The 27,755-nt window shown below is 40.0% G+C and overlaps 1 protein-coding gene across 1 annotated transcript in view; it reads right to left on the minus strand.

Annotated features, from left to right (window-relative positions):
- Nucleotides 1-3,379: 3,379 nt before the first annotated feature.
- The window catches only part of scn8aa (sodium channel, voltage gated, type VIII, alpha subunit a), a 52,352-nt gene continuing 27,976 nt past the window's right edge, over nt 3,380-27,755 (minus strand). The window contains 13 exon segments of the mRNA XM_030139595.1: nt 3,380-8,720; nt 9,600-9,870; nt 9,994-10,098; nt 10,191-10,328; nt 10,430-10,483; nt 10,825-11,109; nt 16,091-16,213; nt 21,141-21,314; nt 21,942-22,096; nt 23,178-23,295; nt 25,234-25,707; nt 25,810-26,166; nt 27,362-27,535. Of these exon segments, the coding sequence (XP_029995455.1) occupies nt 7,561-8,720; nt 9,600-9,870; nt 9,994-10,098; nt 10,191-10,328; nt 10,430-10,483; nt 10,825-11,109; nt 16,091-16,213; nt 21,141-21,314; nt 21,942-22,096; nt 23,178-23,295; nt 25,234-25,707; nt 25,810-26,166; nt 27,362-27,535 (3,588 nt within the window). The 3' untranslated portion in view covers nt 3,380-7,560.

Raw genomic sequence — 27,755 nt, forward strand, 5'->3', positions numbered from 1 at the left:
TTAGAGTCTAGTTTCTATATGTAAAATGTCATGAGATAACTTTTGTTATGATTTAGTCCTATGTAAATAAAATTTGATTGATTGATTGATTGATTGATTGATTGATTGATTGATTGATTGATTGATTTACAACTCAGAAACTGACTGTGCATTGCCCTTGGTCTTCAAACTTATTTTTCCTAGATTGCATGCATATGAGATAGAAAAGGGAAGACATTTCATCCACAACCTTAAAAGACATTCAGATGGGACATTTACCAGCGACTTCACCACTAACCGAGATAAGATCAAAGCTAAAGACTTTGTGGAGTGGCTGGCCAGCATCAAGAGAAACGGGTGAGCTTAAAACCACGATTAATTTTCAAATGTTCCTTCAGTAAAAGTTTGTTTCAGCTGTAAAATTCTAATCAAGAAGTTTAGTGGTTTTTTTTGTTTTTTTTTTGACAGATTAGGTCTAGTTGAAAAGTAAAGTTTTCAAGATCCTGTCAGAATATTTAGACCTTTGGTGACTGTGTTTTATTTCCAGATGTGCAGAAGACCTGCTCCAGTTAGCGATGGTTTAAGAAATGACACATTACTGCTTTATGTCATCCAGCAACATGAAAGATGCTGAATATTATCCATGCTGAGTTATGTTCAGAAAAAATATAACTTTTATTCATTTATTTTCAATTCTGTCCAAATGTTTTCAATGTCAGAAAATGATTTGAAGCTTATGCTGAATGTAAATAAATGCAGACTTCATCCAGTTTTATCTTTGCTGTGTCAATAAATGAAATTGCATGATTTAAAAAATTACCTTTAAATAATGAATGGTCTTTTTCTAAATGCATTGATACTTTTGATGTATACCTGTGATATTGTGATGGAACTTTATCATTTTATTTAAAGCTTTAAAGTTTCTGTGTTGAAATAGAGACAAATTACAGATACTGCTGACTCTGGTGGAGCTCAAATGTATTAGGTAATGTGGGAAGGCTCAGTGAAAGTGGGCAGGTTTGAAACATATATAAGAAACTGACCAGAAGTGGGTGCTGTTGTTCAATAAATGTGAAAAATAAGGCACCGAAGGAGTTCACACAGGCTGAATTGGGGAGTATTTTTTTTTATACTTTTATACAAACATTGTGTAGGTGTGAAAGCTGTTTTGTTCCTTTTTGCAGTGGAGAATACACACACACACACACACACACACACACACACACACACACACACACACACACACACACGGTGCAAATCTACATTGTTGCACAATAAGGTTATGTAATGAGGCAGGCAAAAGCCAAAAATTAATGGAATGGTGAAAGTCCATGTGAAAAGGCCCAGACAGGTGGAGGCAGTGCATGGGTGGTGTGTGTGCTTCTGTCCATATTTGTGCTGGGGTTACAGGAGGGAAGCATGCCTCGTTTCTCATTATAAATGAGAGTTGTTAGAGGGTGCAGCTGTGGTGGGGTGGGGGGCTCTTGGCTTCTGGCCACAGCCGTGATGAAGAACTCACTCCTCACTCTTTAGGCACCGTCCTCCCTCCTCAGTCTGAGTCTCTCGGGAGGAAGGGAGACCAGAGGGGGAGGAGGTGAGGAAGGGAGAGGAGAAAGGGGGAACACCAGCAGAACACAAACACAACCCTCTGATCTCAGTCAGGGGTTGAAATGGGATCAGATAGTAGGAATCCCCCCCGCCCCCCCCTTTAACTCCTGGCTATTCGCGCTTGGTTGACATTTAGAAGCAGGACTGTGGCAAAATGGAGCAGAAGGAAAAATAAGAGAGGAAGGGAATGCGACTGGACTGATAGAAGATTTTCGAGAGACGTTTTATTGATATGTTTTTAAAATGTGCAGAAAGAAGTACACCAGTGATTAAAAGCATCCCATCATAAAGCTCACCGTGAAAAAAGAGCAGTGACAGGTTCAAGCGTTATATTTAGCCACGTCCAGGTCTACCCACAGAGAAACCGCATGCTTTGTGGCAGCATCCTTTAGGGGGGAGGCGGGGGGTGAGAGGAGCAGGGGAGTGTAGGTGTGGCTGTCTGTGAATTAGGTCGAGCTCCTCCGCACACCAAACCGTTTTTTTATGGTTGGAACATGCTCCACGCCAACCAGCCCTGTCCTCCATCACCAATGTAAATCCACCCAGGAGGATCCTCGGAGCGAGACACGAGTGGGTTTCCTCCACCGCCAGCACCACGGACAGCTCCCCTCCAGAGCGCACCGCGGACGGCTGCCGGTGCTGAAGCTGAGCCGCCCTCAGATGTCGCACACCGGCATCATGTTTTGTTAATTTTTTTGTTTGTTTTTTTGAAATATGAATCATCCTATAATGGCGTGATTGCGAGCAGGGGTAGACGAACTCCTACAGAGACGAGCATGGGCGCAAACTGAAGAAGGTACTGGGCCAAACTGGGAGTGTGCTGCTGACTCAGCCTCGACTGCTGCATTAATTTATCTGCACTGCAGTGCTCCACCACCCCTACCCCTCGCTTCTTCCTTCCTCCCTCCCTCCCCCTCCCTTCCTGACTCTCTGCCTTCTCCACCTCACTGCACTCGCACAGCCATCCTGGGAGGGGGGGGATCAGATCACCCTGATACATGTGCATGATGACAGATAACACAGACAGTTTGGAAAATATACTAAACATATGGAGGATAGAGGCGGGAGTTTGGAAAACGCAGAAAGACAAAAACTCCAGAAAGAAAGCAGGGAGACCAAATGTTGTCAAAAAACAGAAAGAAAGGGAGGGAGGGAGAAAAGGGGAAAGGGAGGGACTCCTTGGAGAGTGTGCCATCTTTTCTGTGACTATGCACAGTCTGAAAACACCTCCATGCATCATTTACATACAACTCTCCCTCCTCCCCAAAAACATGCTTATCCTTACTCCCCTCCCCGGAAAACCTACAAACAGATCAATATACTTTGACGTGGCTATCTCAGCCCTGTAGTGAGATTATGGGGGTGGTTATTGTGATATAATACCTTTAGGCTATTTACTTTATGGTAGACCGCAAACAAGAGCATCCCAGTACAGATGGACTGCATAATAATGGGGCTATAGTCCATCTTCTGCCTGTGAGGGGGATGTTAACACAGGCTCTTAACAAATTCAATACATCCATTACATTTGAAAGGCTGCCTGTTACCACAGCACCACTCAACTCCATTTCACAGGATGCTTTGTGTTTCTACTTGCATTCATATACACAGCACAAAAGTAAAATAATCCACACAAAATGGTGACCATCACTTAAAGTGGACACTGAGTGAAATAAGCCAGAGGGAAAGAACAGAGCCGGCTCCACCGTATCAGTCTCCACTTAATCAGTTTCATAGAGGTATTATGTTACAAACGTAGCAAGTCATTGAAAAAAAGCAACAAGGCATGGTGTAACTGGAAGGCTGCTTTATTGGTAATAAAAAGGTTCGTGCTCAAATGAAGACAATCTTTCATATATTCTTACCAAGTCCAAGTGGTTGTGCAACACACCATCGTATTGTACTGTATATCCTCTTTTTATCACGGTGTCAAATGATAACAACAGTTTGAAAAGCACTTTTAAATTTTTCAGCAAAAAGAAAAAACGCCCATAATAAACCATGCTAAAAAAGAATGAGTCCTATAATCAAATATTGATACAAAAATAAATTTCAGATGGAAACAGAAATATAGAAGAAATAAAACAGAAATATAGAAGGCAAGCTGCTTTTTCACAAGCCAAGTGGGTGACACACATAGCACTAAGAACAGGACATTTTTGAGTTAGCTGTTTTTCTGTTAACATCACACACTGTTGAATATTAAGATGAAGTGGGGTGTCTGGATGATCCTCCGGCAGTTTTTCTGACTCGACATCCCTGATTAATGTTGTGCTCACCCTCAAACCCCCACCCTCCACAGTTTGGAAACATATCTTTTGTTTGTTTTTTTTTTGGTTTCTTTTTTTTCATATATATATATATATATATATATATATATATATATATATATATATATATATACTTACATACATACATATATATATGTTTTGTTTTTATTTTTTTCAGTGTGGCATCGACATCCAATTTTGCAGAAAAAGCAGAAAAAAGGCACATGCCATTGAGTGGAACATTAGAAACAAACCATTCAACGAAAGAGATGTGAGGATGACAAGCAAGTACATGACTGTATGCATGTTGAGCTGTAATGGCACTGATGTGTGGGTATGGGGTGGAGGGGGCAGTCAGTCACACCAGCTGACGCCCTCCGGGAAGAAATCACTGGTAAGAGTTGGTGGGCAGTGAGGAGAGTCACTTGTGTGTGTGTGTCTGTGTGTGTGGGTGTGTCCTGTATACTCAGTGAAGGTGAGAGATCTGACAGTAAGTGAGAAATGTGCTGGTAACATTATCCTTTCATCATGATCAGGCTACAATCCATGGCAAGCAGCTCCAGTAACATCGCACATGAGCTATTCCCCAACATAGAAGGGTGCTGGAAACAACCAGTTTTAGACATCCACTGAACGTGTTGCACATAAATCAAATGTGACAAACAGTGTTCCTCTGTTTTATGTATATACATATAGACATATATGTATACATGTATATATCTTTTGTATTATATAATATCTATATTTCATTCAATTTCCGTCAACAAAGTGAAAAGTGTCTCAAAAAATCCAAAAGGTAACAAATGTGACAAAGGGCATAGCTGGAAGCCATTCTATATTATTGTTATTATTCATTTTTTGATTATTAGTAGTAACATTTTTAAAATTCCATATTTACAAAAAACACAACAAAGCATGCCAATAAAATAAAAGAATATAATACAATATTTATAGTTTCTCTCAAAAAGTTCGTTCTTTTTCAGCGATTGTGCCATTTACATCATAGCCTGCACTGTACATATATATGTTTTTGTGTTTTCTTTTTTGTCTTTTTTTGTTTTTATTTTTATTTTTTTCAAGTGTGAATGTACCATTCTAAAACATTACATCCAAGATGAACATGGGTAAATTGGATGAAGTTACTCACTCCTGTGGTTTTCATTGGGAATGTATTTGGTTTCAGTGTGCAGCAGCCAAACTGATTCGGAGACCTCATATTGTAAACAGACCTCAGTTCTTGTTACAGACAGGGGGTTCTGGTACAGGCAGTGTTAAACACACCAAAATGGCATTAGTGGTGTGACGATGGATGCCAGATTTATGTCCAGCTATCCACTTATAAATAGGACCATCACTCCTGTGTAGAAAAGAAATGGCAGGAACACCTAAGGAGGCAGTTGTGTCTCATTTACCACTTGACAAGCCTCAGGTTTTTTCATGAAAAACACCCACAAAGCTTATTATACAACGTAGCTGCATCGATGTGAGGCCTGCTGATGTTTTATCTCAACAAGTATTAGCGTTTCTACCTGCATTTCTGGCTAATCGTTTTGAAGCGGGTGATAGCATTTGAAAGCCTGCAAGAATGTGAAAAGATGGTGCGAGCCTGGGTCCAACACCACACAGTGTTTTAGAGGTCCCACAGAAGCACAATGATACACTGACAAACATGGGACTTTCAGCATTCTGACTCAGACCAAAGCCTCGCTCTTCTTCTTCTACTTCTACTCTTCTTGTTCCTATGGCAGTCAGTCTAAAACCCTGAAGGGAGGGGCTCTACCTATGAATTGGTCCGCGTTATATTGTATTATCGTCCATCCGCCTCCCTGAAATATCAGACCAAAATCCATTTATTCTAGTCAAAACCACAAGCCCTTCATGGCTATCCACCTTCCATACATGCTAGGCACGACAAGGCATATCCTTGTGATAATCCTCTACTAACTGCTGCGTCAGGTAGTCAGTGTCACTCTCAGCGATCAAAAAGCCTTTTCTGAGAATGATTGAATCACAAGGACATCAGAGAAAGACTCCAAGGCTTTTTTTTTTCTAAAGCTGGCAACTCAAATTGTCCAAAAAGCACTACCTAAGACATCACACACTTGGAAATCCTGATGTTAATCTGACAGAGTACAAAAGAGGAACTGTAATGTCTAATGTACCTATTTAAATGCAGTTTTCACTTCTTCCACTAAGCCAAAACAAAACAACATAAACCAAAAGCTAAAATCGCACTCGTGTCCCTTCTTGGGGAACTACAGCAGAAGAGGGGATACCTATGACACTTGAGAACACCAGACCTTCACTGGTGCCAGACATGTATTCCTTGGCGTGAAATATCACCTTCTCTCGTTGCTGTAACAGGAACCACAGGTAAGTAAGAAAAGTGACTGTATGATGGATGTAAGTAAACAAAGAAGATGTAAGCCCCAGATTTGGTTCAGGACGACTGAAATGGCCCGCAAATCTGTGCATCCTCAACATGAGGATATGCATTTTCCTAACACTCATACACTTCTCACTCTTTCTAGACTATTAACATTCAGAGCAGCAAAAAACCTTTTCTAGTTTGTCTTATGAATGACAGACTGGGACTTGGCCTCTGAGTGCTTACATCCTTCATTCAACTGGAATTATGATGAAGGGCAGGATTAAAAGATCTGTCAGTTTTGAAAGAAAACTAGTGAAGGGCAGGATCATATGACTACCTTTCCCCAATAATCTATATATCATTTACCATAATCTTTATTTTCCTGTTATAGTTCTCATAATTTCCCCAGTGGACAACCTCAAACTTATAGTCAACCCACTGCAGTGGTCTGAAAATTAGTGTCTTGTGGACTATGATACTCATGCATGATTCCTGATCAAAACATGCCTTCATGCAAGTCATTTCTATGCATTGAACGAGCACAATAATTATTATTTATCTGGAACTCGGTCTGAGCAAGTCTCCTTCAGCCCAAGTCAAAACAATGACTAATGACCCCTACCCGGTCAGTGTGAAAGCCCATGTAGAAAATGTCTTTTTCAATGTCAGTATAACAAAGAGAAGATGAAAAGACTAGTGACATGGGCTAAATGTTATCTTTTTTGCTGCTCAAATAATGTAAAGATGCAAGTATACTCAGCACAAACAAATAAAAAAAAATCTTTGTCTACGCTTCTGGGTTTCCCCTCCCTCGCTAATCTTGCTTGGTTGATTATTGTTTTCTTCTTGATAAAGATGGTAAACTGTGTTACAGACCCTTCTTTAGACTGCTAATACAGTTCTTTTGGGATCTGTACGATCCATTCCCGTAGCAATGGCGTTTTGCTGCGGGGGTCCACACAAGGTGGTGGCAGGGATTTTGCAATTTTTCTCCAATCATTTAGCAGAGATTTCTGTGCCTTGGCAGTTGGTCCCCAAAGAAATGTGTGTCATTGGCCAGCACACTGTGAGTTACTGGTTCTTGTGTTTGTTCATCATTACTTGGTCACTATGCAGCAAAGTTCCACGGTAAACTGATTGTGTTTGGTTCAGCTGTCTTTGACGACATAAGAAACCATTTTGCCTCAGTTGTGTTTGAGTCTGTAAACATTTTTTTTTGTATGTTTTTGTTATTTTTTTACTTGCAAATGATCACTTTTTCTATATTTGTTGGGTTCTGGGCTCAGAGTCTCATCTCGCCGTGTTTTATTGGAGTTTGAGAGTCAGTGAACCCTAACACTTGGATTCCCACTCATCTTTTTGGTTTTTGTCCTTCTCTTTCCTGGCCCATTCTTCCTTGTTGTCGTCCTGCTTCTCTTTGTCAGGTTTGGTCACGCTGTCATAAGAGGGAAGAGAGGCTGTGGATGGTGTGCTCTCCTTCTTCTCTTGGTTGGTCCCACCATTCTCAAGCTTGTTGTTGGTGAAAGTGTGACGCTTGAAGATGATGCCACGCCTAATGAGGTGGGCACGGTAAGCATTCTGGATAATTCTGGCAGAGACCTCTTCCTGTTTGCGGCGGAGGGTGGTGGTGATCGGTTCATATGACACTTTGGAGGGGTTGGCTGCCACAAAACGCTCCTCCATCTGCTGCCTCAGCATGTCCAACTCACCACTGTCACCCAGCACACGCTTTGTGAAAGCAAACAGGATGTCCAGGCAGTGAATGCGATCGCCACTCACCATTGGCATGTCCATGGCGATTAGTTCTATAGTGTTGGGCTTTGGCACACGAAGTGGATGCTCCAAAGCGTCAGCAAAGTCAGACAGCTTGGCAAAAGTAATAAATTGAGAGGCAGTTGGATCAAACTTCTCCCAGATCTCATAGAAGGTTTCAAAGTCGTCCTCACTGAGTGGATCAGCACTTTCCTCTGTGGCTACACTGAAGTTCTCCAAGATGATGGCAATGTACATGTTGACCACAATCAGGAAAGAAATGATGATGTACATGACGAAAAAGAAGATTCCCACTGAGGGGTTACCACAGTCACCCTTCACTGATGTCCCAGGGTTCTCCAGGTTGGGATCGCAGTCTGGTGGGTAGTTGAGGATGGGCAGCAATAAGCCGTCCCATCCAGCTGACGTGGTAATCATGAACAGGATGATCATGCTGTTGCCAAAGGTCTCAAAGTTGTACAGGTCATCGATACCTGCTCCATGTTTTACATAGCCAAAGTTAGACATACCAAAAATGGAGAAGATAAACATGACCAGGAAAAGCAGGAGCCCAATGTTGAACAGGGCTGGCAGTGACATCATCAGAGCAAAAAGTAGTGTCCGGATACCCTTAGCTCCTTTGATCAAACGGAGGATGCGACCAATTCGAGCCAACCTGATCACCCTGAAAAGAGTCGGTGACACAAAGTACTTCTCAATGAGGTCAGCCAGGAACATACCTGAGGGAAAGGAAAGACAAAAGACAGTCATATTCAATACTCTTTCAGATGACATTAAACCTGAGCTGTTTATCTTCTACCATGTCCCCACAAACATGAACTTGTGCTAGTTCTAGGCTAGACCTACTGCTGCTACTGTTCAGAGTTAGTTCAACCAGTAGACCTTCTAAGAACCACCACAGACCCAACTCATTATGTCATGGTATACACAGATCTACAACGTCTGTATACCGATGAGCTAATCACAATGCTGGCTAACATTAGGCAGGCTAACATGAGCCACTGTTATGAAGCTGGGTGGTTGTAAGTTTTCAAGATAATACAGTTTTTGGGGTCAGAGAGTGTATTTTAAGATCTTTCAGGGTTGAAGTGTAATTGTTTGAAATCACTGGTTGATTTATCAAGACTGAGTCTAACTGAAGATTTGCTCCATTGTTTTTGGAGACGTGCAGTCCAGCTACCCTTTCCAATTAGCAGTTAGGCAAGGCAGGCAAGGCAAATGTATTTGTATAGCACCATTCATACACAAGGCAATTCAAAGTGATTTACAAAGGCATAGAAACTTAAAATTTAATAGGACAATAACAGATAGCAATAGCAATTACTTAGCTACTTACACTAATCTGGCTCTGTTTTTATGTGACGGTCACAAATTTTGTAGCTGATTATTCTTTGGCATAAATGGTTCATAGTTACACAGAAGTAAAATGAAGGCACCACTTCTGGAACCTGTTTTTGTGGTAGTGAACACACAAAGAACTGGTTCATGATTAATCACTATCTCTGAACCAGCTGTGGAAGTACCTCGGTGGAAAAGTAAAATTAGAAGGAAAAATGTAAGTCTCTCAGAGCTTTGTGTCTCCATTATCCTTCACTTACCAACAATAGACAGGATGACCACCACCACATCAAATATATTCCAGCCATTGGTGAAGTAATAATGGCGAAGGGCAAAGAGTTTGAGCAAGAACTCTGTCGTGAAGACCACAATGAAGATGAAGTTGACCCAGTACAGAACAATCTCTGTTTCATCAGACTGGTCGTCTGTTTCCACCATCATGGTAACCATGTTGAGGCAGATCAGTATCATGATGGAGATGTCAAACACCTGCTGTGTCACAAAATCAAACACCATGCCCTGGACCTTGTTCTAAAAGGTGAGAGGACACAAGAAAATGAACATTAATCAGAGCACCATAGGCTGAAGCGAAAACCATCTGCTCTGACACATTAGTCTAACATACTACGAAGTTGTAACCTAGATAAAACATACCTGTGGTCGGGGAATAGGTTTTTGTGGCTTTTTAGATCCTAGCTTTTTCATGGCATTGTAGTATTTCTTCTGTTCTTCTGTCATGAAGATGTCCTGACCTCCAAAGTAAAGGGATAAACAAAGATTTGGTTATAATCACGTTAAAAAAAAAAAAAAAAATTCCAAAATGGAGGGTTAGGGGACAGAAAGGGTCTTATCTTTTTCTTTTGCTGGTTGAAGTTGTCAATGATCACACCAATGAAGAGGTTCAGCGTAAAGAAGGAGCCAAATATGATGAAAACCACAAAGTAGATGTACATGTAGATATTGACTTCATAGTCAGGCTGGTCTTCCACCTTGGAGAGAAGAATAAGGTGGTATTGAACTGATTATTATGACATTATCTGACATATATTGATAAATATTACACAACTGAGTCCAGAAGTAAAGAATGTACCCCTCTCGAATCCACGGCTGCATACATTATGTCCATCCAACCTTTGAATGTGGCCTTTAAAAAGAGAAAAAAAGACTAAATACACCTGAACCCGTAAACAAACACAAAAACATAAAAGATTTGACAGATGTTATTCCACAAAGAATATTCAAACTCAAACCGAAACTGATGTCTGTCCTGTGGTACAGCTTGTGCATGGATAGAAGTGAGTACATGAAAACAAGGGCATGGAGAGACACTAAATATACAAACAAAATACTCCATGAGATTCTTTTAGGGTACTGGTAAGGAAATGGAGTTTAAAGAGAAAAAATACATGGGAAAAGGATGAAGGAAACACAACTAAGACAAGAAATGATGTTAGAAACTAAGGAGAGGAAGAATAACATTCTCACCACTTGCAGAAGAGCCAGGTATCCAGCGCCCACATTGTCAAAGTTGATCTTGACGTTCTTCCACCTGACCTCACTAAAGTTTTGGTGAATGAGGGCCTCGCACTGGGTCTTGTTGTTGACTATGTCAACGGGAAAGTATTCCTCTGATGTCTCATTGAAACAGTAGTAGTACTTGCCCGCAAACAGGTTGACCCCCATGATACTGAAAATCAGCCAAAAGATGAGGCAAACCAGCAACACATTCATAATGGAAGGGATGGCACCCACCAAGGCGTTGACTACCACCTAGACCAAACCAGGGAAGACAGGATATGACGGTGTGAGAACCAGGAAACAAAAGCAGTGCATTAAACCCCTATAACAAGACACTACATACTGCTATGGCGTTACACTTAACACTTCAAAATCCTATTCAACCCTTTGTTATGGGTAGTGTTGAGGTAAAGAGCAGCAGTTCTGTCCTATTAGGATTCCAAGTAGCCAAAAATAAGCACTGCACTGCACACTTTGTTGCCGTGTGCATACTGTAGTGTGGGGAATTAAAGGGAGGGAGAGCTGTATGAGTCCCATTCTAATTAGTGAAGCACTGATGTGACTTTGAGACAGTCTTTGATCTGATGAAGTGTGCCGCTACAAATGCTAAAGGAGGCCTCAACCATACATATAAATACATGTACCAAGCCAAACAAACATGTTAAAAACTATTAGAATCAAATGCATGTATGTGCAAATTCCAAAAATGGTTGTACAGCAGACTACAGTTAGACTCTCATGCTTCATGGACTATTCTACCACTTTCTACATTTACTTTACTACTTAGATACTAACAAATATTTACCTCTACATAAAAACTACTTATATTGTGTGTTTATCTAGTCATCAGCAGAATTACACTGATGGGATAAAGTATACCATATCTTATTAATTATATTATATACTATTAGATTATATTATACACATGGCATCTTTGCAAATGTTTTACATTTTCAATAAATATCTTTTTGTTGAAGAATATGTTAACAGTGTAAACCAGGGGTATTCAAATCCGGTCCTCGAGGGTCAGTATCCTGCATATTTTAGATATTTCCCTCTTCCAGGACACCTAGTTCAATTAATGATCAGCTCATCACCAAGCTCTGCAGAAGGCTGATAATGATGTAACAGCTTCCAGGTGTGCTGGAAGAGGGAAATATCTAAAACGTGCAGGATACTGGCCCTCGAGGACCAGATTTGAATACCCCTGGTGTAAACAAAAGGCAAAAAACTGGCTACAGTTATAAAGATTAAAAAAAAATGATGCTAATACTGTGCAGTTATGTGAATACTGGTGCATTTTAACTGCACAACTTCAGATCATAAATGAATGTAATATTTCATTTCATACAGGCACACACCCTAAGACACTCACAGACACACAGTGTCTAATCTGTTTAATGCTAAAATTACATCTCTTTAAAGACTTGGAACACTGTCACACTTCTATTAATAATTCATATGAACATGTTTTTTAGTGATAAAATTTGAATGGGCACCTGGACGAATTAGAGGTGCATGTGTTTCTGTTCTTTTGTCCAAGATAGAATGTCATAAATGTCATAAATAAATAACAAGTGTTTGCCATACCACTATGAAGTGTCTACTCTCTCCACCCCAAGCTTTAACAGTCAATATTTTAATCTTACTGACCTTCTTCCAAACAAACAACAGTATGGCAGTAAAAGTAAAGCTTTAATTAAAGCATTTTCCCACCACCACCCAAAAATATAGACCTTTCTAGCAATCCAACCTGATTTCACATAAATATTCATAGCAGTAATTATAAGCTCAGCACATATTGAACCGCTCACTACCAGTGTTAGGCAGGCCGACCAGCAGCTCTCAGGCAGACAGCTGAGCATGCATGTCTTTGGCAGACTGGTTTTGTGGAGCCATATTCCCTCCTCATTACATACAGACAGGGAGGAGCTCTAGAGCAGGATTCTCTCAGCGTCTACACGGCCTTCACTGGCTGACTCATGTCCAACATATGATCATAAATTTCACATGTACTCTACAGAGTTCATGCAATTAAACTAGTGTCATATAATGACAAAATACAAATACTTAGGCATCAAATTTTACATGAAAATAATAATTTATTCTTTCCTCCACAGTGTTTGCCACTGCATTCGCTGAGAGAATGACTCTTGGCTCAATCTCAGGTACAATTGAACCGCTTTCAAAACTTCTGTGCTTTTAAAAAACAATTAGGCCATGCTATGTGGAAAGCATTCTCGAAAAGAGGGAAAATGGCTTTCAAAAATGCATAATGTGCATCGGCAGTTATAGTACATGCGTGTTACATGGCATTGTGCAATCTCAAGAACCGCTCAAATCAATAAATAAATAGATAGAGAAATGTGTGGATAGAGAGATAATGGCTGAAGAGATAATGGCTGAAAGTTTGCTTGCTTGTACATTTGACAAGTCATGTTGATATTTATATGGATTTTATGGGTGTCTGACAATATTTACAGCACAGTGTAGCTGGTACTGAGAAAACAACACTAACAAACTGGATTAGGTGTTGGCTATACTTGAGGCAGGCAAATAAAAGGATCAGAGTTCACAGGTTATATGAGATGCCCCCTGGTGAGGAAAATACTAGGTTGCCATTTTAAAATCTCTGTGTACAACTTAAACTCCAGCAAGCAAAATGGGATTTACTGAAACTAAGGTAAAGATGGCTAGCAGTAGTATCAGTCCTGTACAATGCATTGCTTAAAAAATTAAAACTGAAATTACAAGGCAGCATTAAGAGAAAGAGAGAGCAAAGTACATCGTCAGAACAGCCCATAATCATTGCATGTTAAGCAGTGCAATGTGACCAATTGAAGCTGCACTGTTCGCTCGACGCTGTTGAGTTACACTGGCCTCTGCGATGCATCGTGCCGTTAACACTCAACCAGCGGGGAGGTAAGACTTCTCAACATTCTAACTCTCTAGAATCTCTTTCATATGGTGTCATCTCTCCATTCATGAACTTCCCTGTTCATTTATTTATTGCTTTGACCTCAGTTTTTTTCCGTTTTCAGTTCAAACAAAATGGTAACTCAACTGATGAACATAGACATTATAGTAAAAATTGATACAGCAGGATCAAATTCCTCTGTTTGTTTCCCTATGCATGACTGGGCCACCCTCACCTCTCTTACCACATACTCCCAGTGAATGACATCATTCATAGGGGCATTGGTATTTCACTGAAACACGCTAGTGAAGCAAATGTGCCATGATATAAAACCCCAAAAATGACAGAATCTTAGAGACAGGTATATTTCCTCTCCCAAAACATGAATTACATGTATTAAATTTTATATTTTAAAACATACCAACATCCATAAAGCCTATCCAGGGCCTAAAAGCGTTGATGTCTGCTCATATGCAAGGGCATCACTTTTTAGTCACTGGATATCTAGTATGAATGACACTTCACTGTTAGTCCGTCAATTTATAAATGAATAAATCCACCACTAGATAGACACAGGCCTTCTTCTCCTGCTGGTTGTCATTTTTGGGACATGCTAGACAGGGGCAACACATTGTCTCTCTAGGGTTGAGAGTGTACGGATGCTGTTCTGCTAAGTCAACCTATGGGCCACCACCCACCCAGACCCACAACTCAAAGTCAGAGTTTAACTGGGCCTGTTGTTGCCCTCCCAGTTTCACTTCCTGTGGGAGTGGAAGGCAACAGGAAGCCAGGGCCTGCTGTATGCACTATATGGTGCCATGACATGACAGCAAATGCCTTGTGTGAAATGGCAGCCTAACATATTTGCTAAGCTTCTGCCTGCATTCCAAACGGAAAGCCCTGTAAACCGTTGTTGGCATTTAATGTATAGAAAATCCTGTAAAATTTAGATGGAAAACCTGCCAATGAACCAGACCATCAGCAGATCAGTCGATCAGATGGTGTAACCCAAACTGCTGACACTGGCAGAAGCTTAACAAATATTGTCCTCCCAAAGCCACAACACTGTGAGTGTGTGGTTTCTGTCTCTGTCCTTGATGCAGAAAGATCCTGGACAAGCAGGAGAGAGTGTGGTGACCCTCCAATGGTCCAGCCTAGCCGAACCAGGTTGATGTAGAGTGAGTAGTGGAAGGATAAAGGGGTGCGAAGGAAAAGGAGAGGGAAGGGTGGGGTGAGTGCTGCACAGTGCTGCACATGTGGGGCTGATAAGGAGGAGGAGGTGGGGAAGGAAGGGCTGAGGTGAAGAGAAGCTCAAACTAGAAGACAAGGCAACCAGTCCAAGAAAAGTGAGAGTAAGAAAGAGAGAGATACAAAGACTGAGACAGAGAGAGAAAGAAGAAACAGGAGGGACTACAGGTGACAACAACCAGGTGCAACCTATCGCTACCGCCAGTCACAGAGATGACCAATCAGTGTGTGTGTCAAGAGGAGACAGCTGAAGCAACCAGAGGTAGCACCACTGAGAACAGTGATCAACCATTTAGTGATTTAAAGTTTTTTTCCACCATTAACGGCACAGATTTCTCTGACTGGTTGTTTGGCAGCCGTCCTCTAGGCAGAGTTTTGGTGTGACTGGTTAGGCAGAAGTTTTAGTATCCTGGAGCTCCCCGGTTCCTGCTGGTTGTTTTCGATGCCAGATGCATTGAGGGATGGGTGTGAGCTGGGAAAGGGAGGGGGTTATGGGAGCAGGGGGCATGTGGAGGGGAGGGGGGGTTCTCATTTGAAAGCAGTGGTTGAGAATCAGGCCAAATGAACAGCTAATAGTTGATTTGAATGCTCTATGAGATGGCATGTAAGTTTGGTTAGCCTTGACCAATTTGACATTCACTTTGGCCAATCAACAAGAAGAAAGGAGGATGAAGTAATCAGAATTTCTAAGTTTTCACTTATGTGATGAGGCAGCTTTTTGAAAAACATTTCTTTTACTTTTGGGTATTGTTTTTTTTTTGTTTTAAATAGATCAATTCAGATATAGATTTTGTTTGTTTGTTTTAAGAAATTCAATTAAAATGCACTTTAATTTTACTTTACTCAGTCTCCCAGCTGCATCATGACTTGTTCTTTCGCTCTAACAAAGGCATGGTACAGGATTGCGCATGGAAAGGTTGACTTCGTGGCTTTCATTTCTGGTTTTAAAAATCCCCCCAATATTTGGAGTTTTTGTCCTCTTAGATTGTTGTTTAGATCAGTTTCTAGCATGCTTTAAACTGTTGAATGGGCATGCGGAAGGATCAGCTGCTTAGCTTTGGATCTTACCCTCATCCCTTCAAAACGTGACAAGGCTCTGAGGGGGTCTCAAGGCCCTTAGTGTCCTGATGATTTAATGGGCCCTAGATCGGAGTAGCCCAGCGCATTAGCTACAAGGCTGACTATAGACACCTACCACAAAAACAGAGAAGCAAAAAGAGGTTCCAAACTGTTAGAAGTGAGAATATTCACTAGGGAAGAGAGACGGCCCTGGCATAGGCGGAGAGTTGCTTGACATACACACATAAATCTATGCATGTATATGCATGTATAATATTGCATTTATACATGTATATACACTGAGAGAGAAGGTCAATGTTTAGTATAGGTTTTATGTGCGTAGTATTTTTAGTAGCAGTAGGCCATTGGGATTGTTTGTTATTTTGGGGCAGTTGACGAGTTGTGAAAAGTCCTTTGTACCTGCAAGAAATTTGTGGTTGAGAGAGAAAGAGAGGAGATAGAGACATAAGACTCAAATAGAGGGTAAATTAGGCAGAAAAGAGTGCTACATGATTTAGTAAAGATACAAGCGAAGGGACTGGGAGAGCAAGAGGAAGAGGATTTGGGGAAGGAGGGAAGGAGAGAGGTTACCCTGTAGAAGCTGATAAAAACCCAACAGACTTGAGAGCCTTACCCTTGCCCCTCTAATATTGTCTCTCCATGTCGCTCTTGGGCTGAGGCATAAAATCCCATATAATTTAAGACAGACAAACTAACGGAACCTAAGAGAAAGAATACAAGTAAACATGTACAAGTGTGTCATTTTGCCATTTTCTTTCTCAGACATAAAATCAAATGTTCACACATCATTTAGAGTCAAATAGGAGAGCCACAGTCACATGAACCACACACAAAAAACAGGGATGGAGGTTAAGGGCAGACCGGATATAGTTATTAGCACTGGATGGCACTGAAAGGACAGAAATACACATAGTACAGTCGAGTTACACACAGTTAACAATGGTTAACAATAACAACACACAACCTCAAAGAAACTGGCACAGCTCTGCTCATGTTCAGCAACCACCAAAGCATTCCTGGAGCCAAAAAACACTTGGTTTTGAGGTATAATACGCTAAAAATACTAACTACGCCTGTAAATAAAGTCACTGTAGAAAGCTCTTGAACAAAACTGTATGCATTTACAGCACAAATATAAACATGCAGAGCTCTTGTCATTGCAATAGATCAATGTAAATTTAGGCAAAGTAGCCTGAGTTATGGTTTAGTAATTGTGGACCATATAGCTGATCTAAGCCGAATACGTATTGCATCGTTAACAAAGGAGCAAATGGACGTTGGGGAGCGCAGTCAATAAGCTGCACTAATGTTCTGTGAAGGGGTGATGAGGAGTGCAGGAATGTCTTTGATGAAGTCACCTCAAGTGCACCACGACAGCCATTACAGGCCGCCTGCTGCACAGGGAAGCTCTGTAAAGAAGGACAATGAATGCAGCTTAAGCATTTGCTTTGTCTAGAAAATATAGGGAATAACTACCTAGGATTTTCACTCTTTGGTTTCTTTTTCCTTTCTAATTGCAATATTCAAGGTGGATGCTGGAAGGACTGAAACATGGAAGAAGTGCCAGTTCCTTACACATAAGGAAAAAATATCAACAGTGAACACATGTGAAAGCACCTCCAACCAGCCACCGACACCAACTGGTCAAACTCACCGCAAGAAGAACACAACATCCAAAGCTTACCAAAGTCACGGAGGGAGGATTGTAACAGGCAAAATCTTCATTTAACCGATGCCATTATAGAAACAAACAACTACACACTAACCATTAAACTACTTAGGGGGAGACTCAATCTAAAGTACAGAATAAAACATCAGAATTAATTTGGATCTATTCAAATTACTGTAAATTTTGCACATTAATAGAATGTGCTGGGTATTTACAGCAGAGCCTACATGTAAAGTCTCTAGAGATGTTTCTCTTACTTCCTAGAATGAATGAAACTCTTGATAAGTCAATTCATTTGTGTTTCACAGATGTTGGCAGCTGTTCTGCTGGGGATACAGCAAAATAAAGATTTTGCCTTAATCTACACTACAGTGTTTGGGGTTATTGTCACCTTCAGCCTGACCCCTTGAAGTGCCCCCCTTTGGGGTGCCGGGCCTCTGGCCCCCCCGCTGGGCCAGTTGTGCGGTAGTGGCCTCAGTGCACCAACGTCCTTCTCACAGAGCTCTGCAAGGCAAGGCCAATGACATCTGGTGCTGTGATCCCATGATGACGACAGCACAAACCAAACGGAAATAAAACAAACTAAAGAAAAAACACAACAAACAATGATAATAATCTGAGTGAAAAAGAAAGATGAATGAAGTATGACAACTATCAGCCTTTCCCTTGTTGATTTAAATATTTTCCATGATTTGCCTTGCTTTGCCTATTCTCTCATTAAATATAAAAGTCAATATAATTTATTATTGTAATGTCATGAAAATATTTAAAATACTTTATTTGCAAATATTTGCATCATTTGATTTTGATCATTTAGGGTTGGGCGATATGACAAAGACATCAGAAGTACATCTACAGATGGCACAGGTTTCTGTGTGATCTCAAGTTGCCTCTCAAGGTACTTGAAAATATTGGTCTCGTGTATTGAAGCTGGAGTTAAATGATTACCTGACACTGGTACATTGTAGTTTATTTTGACTGTTATTATTCTCATTGGGAGCCTTAAAGAGCCTTAAAACTTAAAGCCTTAAAAGCACATTTTATTAAACTCAAGTGTTGTGTCATATGAAGCAGTTGAAATTTGCAGGTATAAAAACAATAGTCACACAGAATAAAGTGCATTATTGCTATTTTAAACAGTTTCTTAACTAAATTTACTTCATTTACAATTTCTGTATCAACACAGATACCATTACTGTAATACAGAATAACATGCAGTGTGATGGAAGATTTTGTCCGTATTGCCCATCCCTAACATCATTTATCAGACATAGCTCTCTAACATTACATAACTAATACCTGCTAAATATGGCAATAAATAATACAATATAAAAACATTGTCATAATAATGAAAACCAGGAAGACAACTCAAATGGAAAACAGAAAACAGTAACAAAAGGGGAATGAGGAGTAACACACTCATACACAGATCAAATCCACACGGAGAGAGAATTACGGGCCGGTCTAATGATGGTGCCCCCCCATTCTGAGTCCATGGCAATGGTTTCACCCCACAACACATGACAACAGAGTCAGGCCACAGCACAACCCAGACTCATCAAGCACTATTTTTTTTTTTCTTTTCTTTTTTTTTTTTTTTTTTTTAAAGGGGGGCGTACTAGTGAAGACCAAACTTACCGCCGGCTGCCTGTCACCCACCATCATTACATCTCAGCACAATATCACCACATTCCTGAGGTTACAATTTCAAGAGGGAATGAAAGGAGGACGGGGAAAGAAGGGAGGAGGGATGTCACTCTTTGTAAAATGGTCACAGCTTGGGAAATGTAGCGCCCTGCGCTGTCCCAAGTGTTTGACTTCACAACACACCTAAAGGGAGGGAGTCTACAATGGCAATATTCAGTATGAATTAAATTACCACATGCTGTATATAATGTATGTTTTAAGCTTCAAAACTGTGATTTAAAAAAATCTTGAATAGCATTTCTTACAAGTACAACATATTGTTATGATAATATCAAACTTATCATATTTTAAAATAGATAAATTTCAAGATGCAACAATTAAAGAATTAGGTATATGTTATCTATAATATGTAATAGAACCATGTTTTCTGTATTAAGACTGCAGGAGCTTAAGATAAATCAACATGGCAACCTCAGGCCATTGATAGGAGTCCATTCACAGGTTTTGGCAGACGGTGTTGGACACTGCGGAGAGGTGGTTAGTTCAAGGAGAAAGTGAGAAGTCAGGGAAATTCTTTTCTGTCCAATTACCCGCTCATTTTTCAGTTCTACATTATGCAGATGACTCAGTGATTCAGCATTTAAATAAAACTGACCCCCCAGTTTACACCCCACACTGAAATATGTCTCTGAAATCCCTGAAAGACAGTTCAGGAACTTCACAATCAGAGATTACCTCATCAAAAAATGATGTTATAGATAGGAATATAGATAAGTAAACTGTAGTTATAATGCCTATACGGCAAAGAATAGAGTCAAGAATGTTCCCTGTTCTGGACTTTCAAACTTGACTGACACAAGGATCAGAGAAGAACATAGAGAGAGAGGACAAAGGCACATATCAAACATCTTACAGGTCAGAGACACAGGCAAAGAGACCTTTACAAAGACACATCTTTGACACCGTCCTATTGTTCTGAATATGACTTGAATATGATTGGAATCAGGAGTCATTTGGTTATGGACATGTCTGATTGACATCTTAGCGTAAATATCAGTAGGCTCATGCTTCAGTCAACTATTTTAAAATATATGTGTCAGTTTGTTTCTACAGCCTCTTGCTTGTGGGACACCAGACAAATCATTCTGATTCACAAGCAGAGAATCATTGTACATATTCAAGCATCTCAGAGTGACAAAAGAACAAGTGAAACAGGGTTTGTTGCTTGATGGAGCTGTAAAAGGTGACATGGGCATGTATGCAATTAAAATGGACAGACTGCAGAGAAGTCTTGTAAAACACTGCCCCTGTAGTGGTGATAAATCCAACAGACAACTGTTTTTTATTGTAAATAACATGCCCTTTCACCTATTCCATGCCATGGAGCAGTTATGCAATTTATAACCTGACTTTTCAAACCTAACCACACCCAACAGACAACAACAGGGGCAACACATACATAGAATTCTAACACAAAAACATCTGATCCTTCGGAATATGATAGGGTCCAGAATAATACACTAAAGCAAAAACAAAGATTTTCTTTATAGCTACAGCTCGAATACGGGAAATTGACATTAGTTTTGCTTTTTAAAAGACTACATATGTATTTATATGACTGTGTTGCTGTTGGACAAGTGGTGTGGTTGACCACTAAGTAAAATTTCACTTTGTCTTATCTAGTCTAAAACACATATGAAAGGAAACAAGAGCTAGACTTACATCCACAATGAAGAAGTCCAGCCAACACCAGGCATTGGTGAAATACTTGACAAAACCATATGCGACCCACTTCAGCAACATCTCCAAGATGAAGATGTAGGTGAAAACCCTATCTGCATACTCCAAAATGATCCGAATGGTCTTCCTCTGCTCAATGTAGACATCCTCAAAGGCCTACAGAGTGGCAGGAAACGTATGTCAGCCATGACTGGTCGGGGAAATATACAGTAACACCTTAAGATTTATGGTTCCGCTAATGAAATTGTATACAGCGCTACAGCCCACTCATGGCTGATCACTAACAATGATTTACAAGGCAAAAAAAAATCAGTTCTGCATGAAATATTTCAGATAACTGCAAGGTTAATGCAGATGTGAAACAGTCTTTGGTTTAGTAGTATTTGACATGCTTGAGAACACGGTACCCCCATCCCCAGGAATAGATTCCCTGTTTGATAAATGGTACAGTCCATTAATCACAGGCACTGCTGAACCCTCCCCCCACCAAGCAGCTGAGCAACTAAGCTGACAGCCACACTGATCGACTACAGCCCCCTCCTCACTACCACACACACATTGGCCCCTATTTCAAATGACTCATCTATATTAATTTGACTTCTTTATCCCTTTATTCTCAAATCAGTAGAGGGTTTACAAACTGTAAGAGAGATATACAAACTGATGTTATGTGATGATATTATACTGTTTCTTCATTATTACTTAAAATAAATAAATAAATACATGGACAGTCTGTTTCAGCGTTGGAATGGGAATGTAAACATAAATCGAGATCGTTCTCACCAGGGCACCACTACTGAGGAGGATCATGAAGATGATGAGCGTCTCAAACCAGTTGTGCTCAACAATCAGGTAGCAAGTCTTTCTCAGGAACCACCAGCTTTTACCCCAGCCCATAGTGATATCAACGTCACAGCACTTGTACTTGGCCACACATGCTGAGGAAACACAAGAGAGACACTTCATTGTTGAGTTTCAGATTGTGTACTTTGGTAGATATTTGGGTTTCTGTAGAATTTGAATACCTTATGAAAAGGTAATTGTGTATGCTTTATGACTGACGTAAACATGCTGTGTTAATCACTTAATGAACAGTGAATGGAAAAGTAGTTTGGTCCGTTAGAGGTGAAATCCTGGATGCTACAGCAATCATGTAGAAATATTAAGGACATAGAATTGACCCTGTTCTGACTGTTCACAGTTCTGTAAACTACATATACATATTAGTGCTGCCAAATAGACATGTTCATTTGTATCATTAATTAATATATCTGAAGTGGTTAAAAACTGCAGATGTATTTGTTAACATCTTGTGTTGACTGACAGTAGTCTCGCCATTGGCCTCAATGGTTTAATTGGAAATCTGTAGTTCTGCTTCAAGGTAGAAAGATGCTATAAAATAAAAAACATCTGCATTGTAATATACCTGCTTTGTGTTGATTCCACATGTATATGTTTCTGAATATCCATTATCATAACCTCGAGTCTTCAAGGCTCAGTGTGTAATATTTATTGACAGCTAGTGGTGAGAATGTGGATTCAAACCAATTAACCTCCCTTTGCAAAAAAATGCAGAGAAAAAAAACCCTTGTTAAAGCCAGTGTTTGTTTATTGGATAAAAATATCAGATAATAATTCTGGGCTGCACTCAAATATATTGGGTAAAATAGAAAACAACAAGAAGAGGAAGTCCAGTCAGGGTTACTTTAGGAATAGGTTGCCCTGTCTTGACCGCCTCCTGGTGTGACAACCTTATTTTCATGTGACACTAATGAAAAAATAATTATTGATATAATTTTACATTTGAGCATCTGCATACATCCTCATTAAACTTACATACTGGAGGAAAGAGGGTAAAAAATATAGACGGATAGACAGACAGATAGAGTCTCCATGGATGAGTGATCTTTTCTAATGAAGCTGTCCTTCACCCTGCTGCCCTATCATTTCCATTCAGCCCTGGGGAGTGTCTGTGCTGCGGTGTAGAGGTAATGGGTGGAATGGGAGCAGCAGTCTCACCATCTGTCCAACATGGCTCTGGTTCCATGTACTCCTCCACCGTCTCAACCACCACCACCTCCTCCACATCTGGCTTGATGTCGATGGTGCTACCCTCTGATGAACTGGTGTCATCAAGCTGTGGAGACACAGATGTATGAATAAACTCAAGCAATACACACACAAAAGCAAGAAAAAAAACTTTACTCCTTCAAACCTACTTCTGTTATCTCAGGCTACAAAGGGAAACAAATGATTCGATTAGAGACTTTTCCATTTCGAAATCATTATGATAGCAGTCCTTAACATCACATATGATCCACATGAACACCGAAATGGAATATCAAATGTCAGTTCATCTGCTCTGAGAGTCTTCTAAATGCATTTTGTAAAACTACATGCGTCAGCAGATATCCATTTCACCCACAATGCCTGCCTTCCCCCACCTCCACAGATGCCTCTGTGTACTAATGGAGTCATATTAGTGTCTGGGCAGTGCAGAGTAGCCAGCCACACCCATGGTTTTACAGTCTAGAGACAGGAAACTGCACTGTACACGGACGAGCTGAGGATGTTAAAACAACAAAAACAACACCAGGCCTTGTGGAAATAGAATTATGTTACATCTGCAGTATGTGTCTGGTTTTGACATTTACTACCGAAAAAAACCTGTATGGGATATTAAAAACATGATTTTAAGGAGAGCATCTGTAAATTTAGATGAAAAATTTATTTTTTGTCAGCATTGTACAGAGAGGGATTGCTAAGAACTGGATTAAGAAATGAGAAAATATGTTGCACAAATTGCTGGTACATATGTAAAGAACCTCACAAATCATTGTCTTTTTAACAAGAAATTCACAAATGCTCGAATATAATCACTAAAAATGCAATTCCTTTTGGTATTTTAATTGTGTATGGGGCTTGATAACATTTAATTTTACTGTAAAACAAAATGATTCGGGGTTTTAAATTTCCTTAATATACCATTTACAGGTTGACATAAACAAAAACATAAGGGCGATGACAATAAGCTATATTATAAAGCCAAGTGGCCTCTGTGTGTGTGTGTGTGTGTATGTGTGTCTGGGGATTCACACAAAATGTAGAAAGAGCTGACTGCTGCAGTTTGGCATACTTATGTATTTTTGGTCAAGCAACAGACTAGCAAAAACGGCAAGTTGATAGGACCAATATTTTGGGAGATATTAGTAATTTGGAATACAATAGCCTCACAATTACATTTCTATACCCAGAATGCTTTGGCAGTGACTGCTGGACAAATGCGGTACAGCATGCATGAATACACAACAGCATAAAAACTTCAACATCTAGAAACTGTGGATCCCAACGGGTCAACGCGCTAGTAATGTTTAAACAAGTGAAAAAATATGCAGAGCTTACTAATACCCCCACCAGGTCACATAACACTATGCCCCTCCTGCCCACTGATACCAAGGGATTCATGTTGAGTCTTAATTTTCCATCTTTTTAAAACTTTTCAAAAATTTGTAAAAAAATAAATAAATAAAAAAGCACAAATTGAGAGAAAGGCACACGTAAAGAATATATGTGTGAAATCTGAAAAGATTTGGGTGAATAGTGTCCAAGAAATGGGATGGACAAAAATCTCAGATGGAGGGAGGGAATTCCTGGCCCTCTGGGGTGGGCAGGGGTATAAATACCTATATAGACTCTAATATCCTATGTTTTGTTTTTTAGGGCATTTAGCTGTTTTATGTAATTGACTTTACCTCTTATGCTTAACAAATTGTTATTCTACAAAAAAGAACTGGACTTGACTGGATTTTTAAGTCTTTCAGCCTTTCAGCCAGTCTGAATGAGCAAAAATTCAATAACACTAATTCTATGAAATAATGTTTTTAATACAACGCAACAGATTTGGTAACAGGACAATGATGGTCCACAAACTCAATACTAGTGTTTGAGTCATGTATGAAAAAAACTTTAAGAGGCAAATAAGAGATATGCTAAAAGAGTGAAGGGTAAAAGGAAAATGTATAATCAGGTAACAGTATGACAGTATAATGATAGCATACATTCACTCTTCACTGACCTCTTTGCTGTTCTCATTATCCGACTCGCTGCTGAAGTCTTCTGTGTTGAGATTCTCAAAGTCAGATTCTCCCACAGCTATAGGCACGCAGACGGTCAGGTTCGGGTTGTGGATGAATGACATGTGGTCCTCATCGATCATATACTTGCCAACACTGCTGCCAATGCCACTTGTGGTGCCATTACCATTCTTGGCATAGTCCAAATCACGGTTGATGTCCACCCCAGTGTGGTTAGCGATGCAGTTCACTTTGTTTCCATACATGTCTTCCAATGGCTTCTGTTCATCCTCCATGGGTGGTTTCTTCAGCAGACTGGCCACCAACAGCCGCAGCTTTGCTTTTATCCAGGCAATGCCTTTCTTGATTCGTATGACAGAAATTTGTAGGTTGTTGAGTTCACCATCATCATCTGTTGCTGCCAAGTTGTCAGCACTGAATGAGCTCAGCAGCAAGGCAAGAAACAGGTTTAACACCTTTGGAGTTAAACAAAATAGACAGAAAATGACACTTAATCACCATTTATTTTTTAATGTTTGAAGAGCTAACATTGTGCTGTATGTTAGAAAAACACTCACCACCAAGTTACCAATGACCATGACCATCATGAAGACGATGAGGCACATGGCCTGGCCTGCAACTTCCATACAGTCCCACATGGTCTCAATCCACTCACCACACAACACCCGGAAGACGATAAGAAAGGAATGGAAGAAGTCGTTCATGTGCCAGCGTGGCAGTTCACAGTCAGTAGCAATCTTACACACACAGTCTTTGTAGCTTTTTCCAAACAGCTGCATGCCCACCACAGCAAAGATGAAGACGATGATGGCAAGCACCAAAGTCAAGTTTCCCAAGGCTCCAACGGAGTTACCAATGATCTTGATCAGCATGTTCAGAGTGGGCCATGACTTGGCCAACTTGAACACTCTCAGCTAAAGCACAAGGTGTGAGAAAAGGAGAAATAGGATTTAGTGGTGTGCAGAACTATAACTTTACAATGACACTGAATACATTTCAAAAGAAGGGAAAGTAAAAATAATCCAGATATGCTTACAAAGACAAGGCGAAGCTACACTTAGCCTATAAAATGCCAACTGAAAGCTTTCTGATTATGGAACATAATTTCATAGACAATTTAAAACGTAAAATAAATACCAGCACCTAGCCACATAAAGACATTAATTACCCCGCCCCCTGAAGGGGAGGCAAGGGATATTGTTTTTGGTTTGGTTTGTTTGTTAACATTCTAAAAGCAAAACTACTGGTTGAATTCATACCAAATTGGGTTTATAGACTGCCAATGACCCGGAATAGATCTAATTACATTTTGGGAAAAGTAGGTACATTTTTTTGAATTTTTAAAATCTTTTCTTTTCTATTTACCTATAACGGGTGAAATTTCAAATGTCTACAAAAACATAAATTTTGTTACCATTTACTTCAAACTTGGCACATATACAGAGGCAATTGATATGCTGACATCAGCACATGCATAGACATGATGACATCAGCTGGATTGATGCCAAAATAAGCTATAATACGTGTGTGAGGCTCATTGTGCCAGGCACCACTTGTTTGTTTTGTTGCTGAGTTAAACGTGAAAATTGTTATAGTCTCATATCTACAATTTGTGTTCATTATATACAACTTGAGTAAAAATGACACTTTATTGATTTAATGGCGGTGAGGTCCCGGCAGAATGAACTCCTACAAATTCTTCCTAACGCCATCATCTTGGTTGGATGAGATATAAAAGGTTAACATTGGTGTTAATGAGTTCTGAGGACCATATTACCTAGAGCAGAGCTTAACTTTCAGTTTTTGCCAGTTTCCAGTTGATGTGCTTAGATATCCAATTTTCTGTGGCTCTAGTGAATGCTGCATAGTTACCCTAAACACAGTAGGCTATATAAACAGTTAACCTTATTGATGTAAGATAATAGACACAGCTGGCTAACAGTCCCTAAGACTCAAACTAATTGTTTCATTTTAGTAAAAAAAAAAAAAATTGTATGATTAATATCTGTAAGTAATGTCAGTAAACCCCTTTAGTACCTACAAATACAACACAATAAATATTACTACTCAAGTTGCTGTATCCATACGAGACCAGAAAAAAACATTTACCAATCGGAATGATCGTAGCACAGACAGACCCTCGACATCAGCCAGAGCCAGCTCCACTAAACTCAGAGTCACAATGAAGCCGTCAAAACAGTTCCAGGCCTCTTGGAAGTAGTAATATGGATCCATTGCCACCAGCTTGAAAAGCATCTCCCCTGCAAAGATCCCTGTAAACACCTGGTAGACAGGAGATAAGACAAATTTAAAAGGACTTTAAGCAACATGTTTCAAGTGAGAAACTGAAGAACGAAAAACAATGCGGTTGTCTGTTGCAGTGTGTGCATTAAGGAAAAACACATCACAGTGTAATTTAAGGTCATAATATACTGAACCAGGAAGACGTTATTTGAGCGAAAGTGTGTGCACCAGCTGTTATAGCAGGTCTAATAAATTACTG

This window comes from Sphaeramia orbicularis, chromosome 7, assembly GCF_902148855.1.
Source record: "Sphaeramia orbicularis chromosome 7, fSphaOr1.1, whole genome shotgun sequence".
In the NCBI taxonomy this organism is placed as follows: Eukaryota; Metazoa; Chordata; class Actinopteri; order Kurtiformes; family Apogonidae; genus Sphaeramia; species Sphaeramia orbicularis.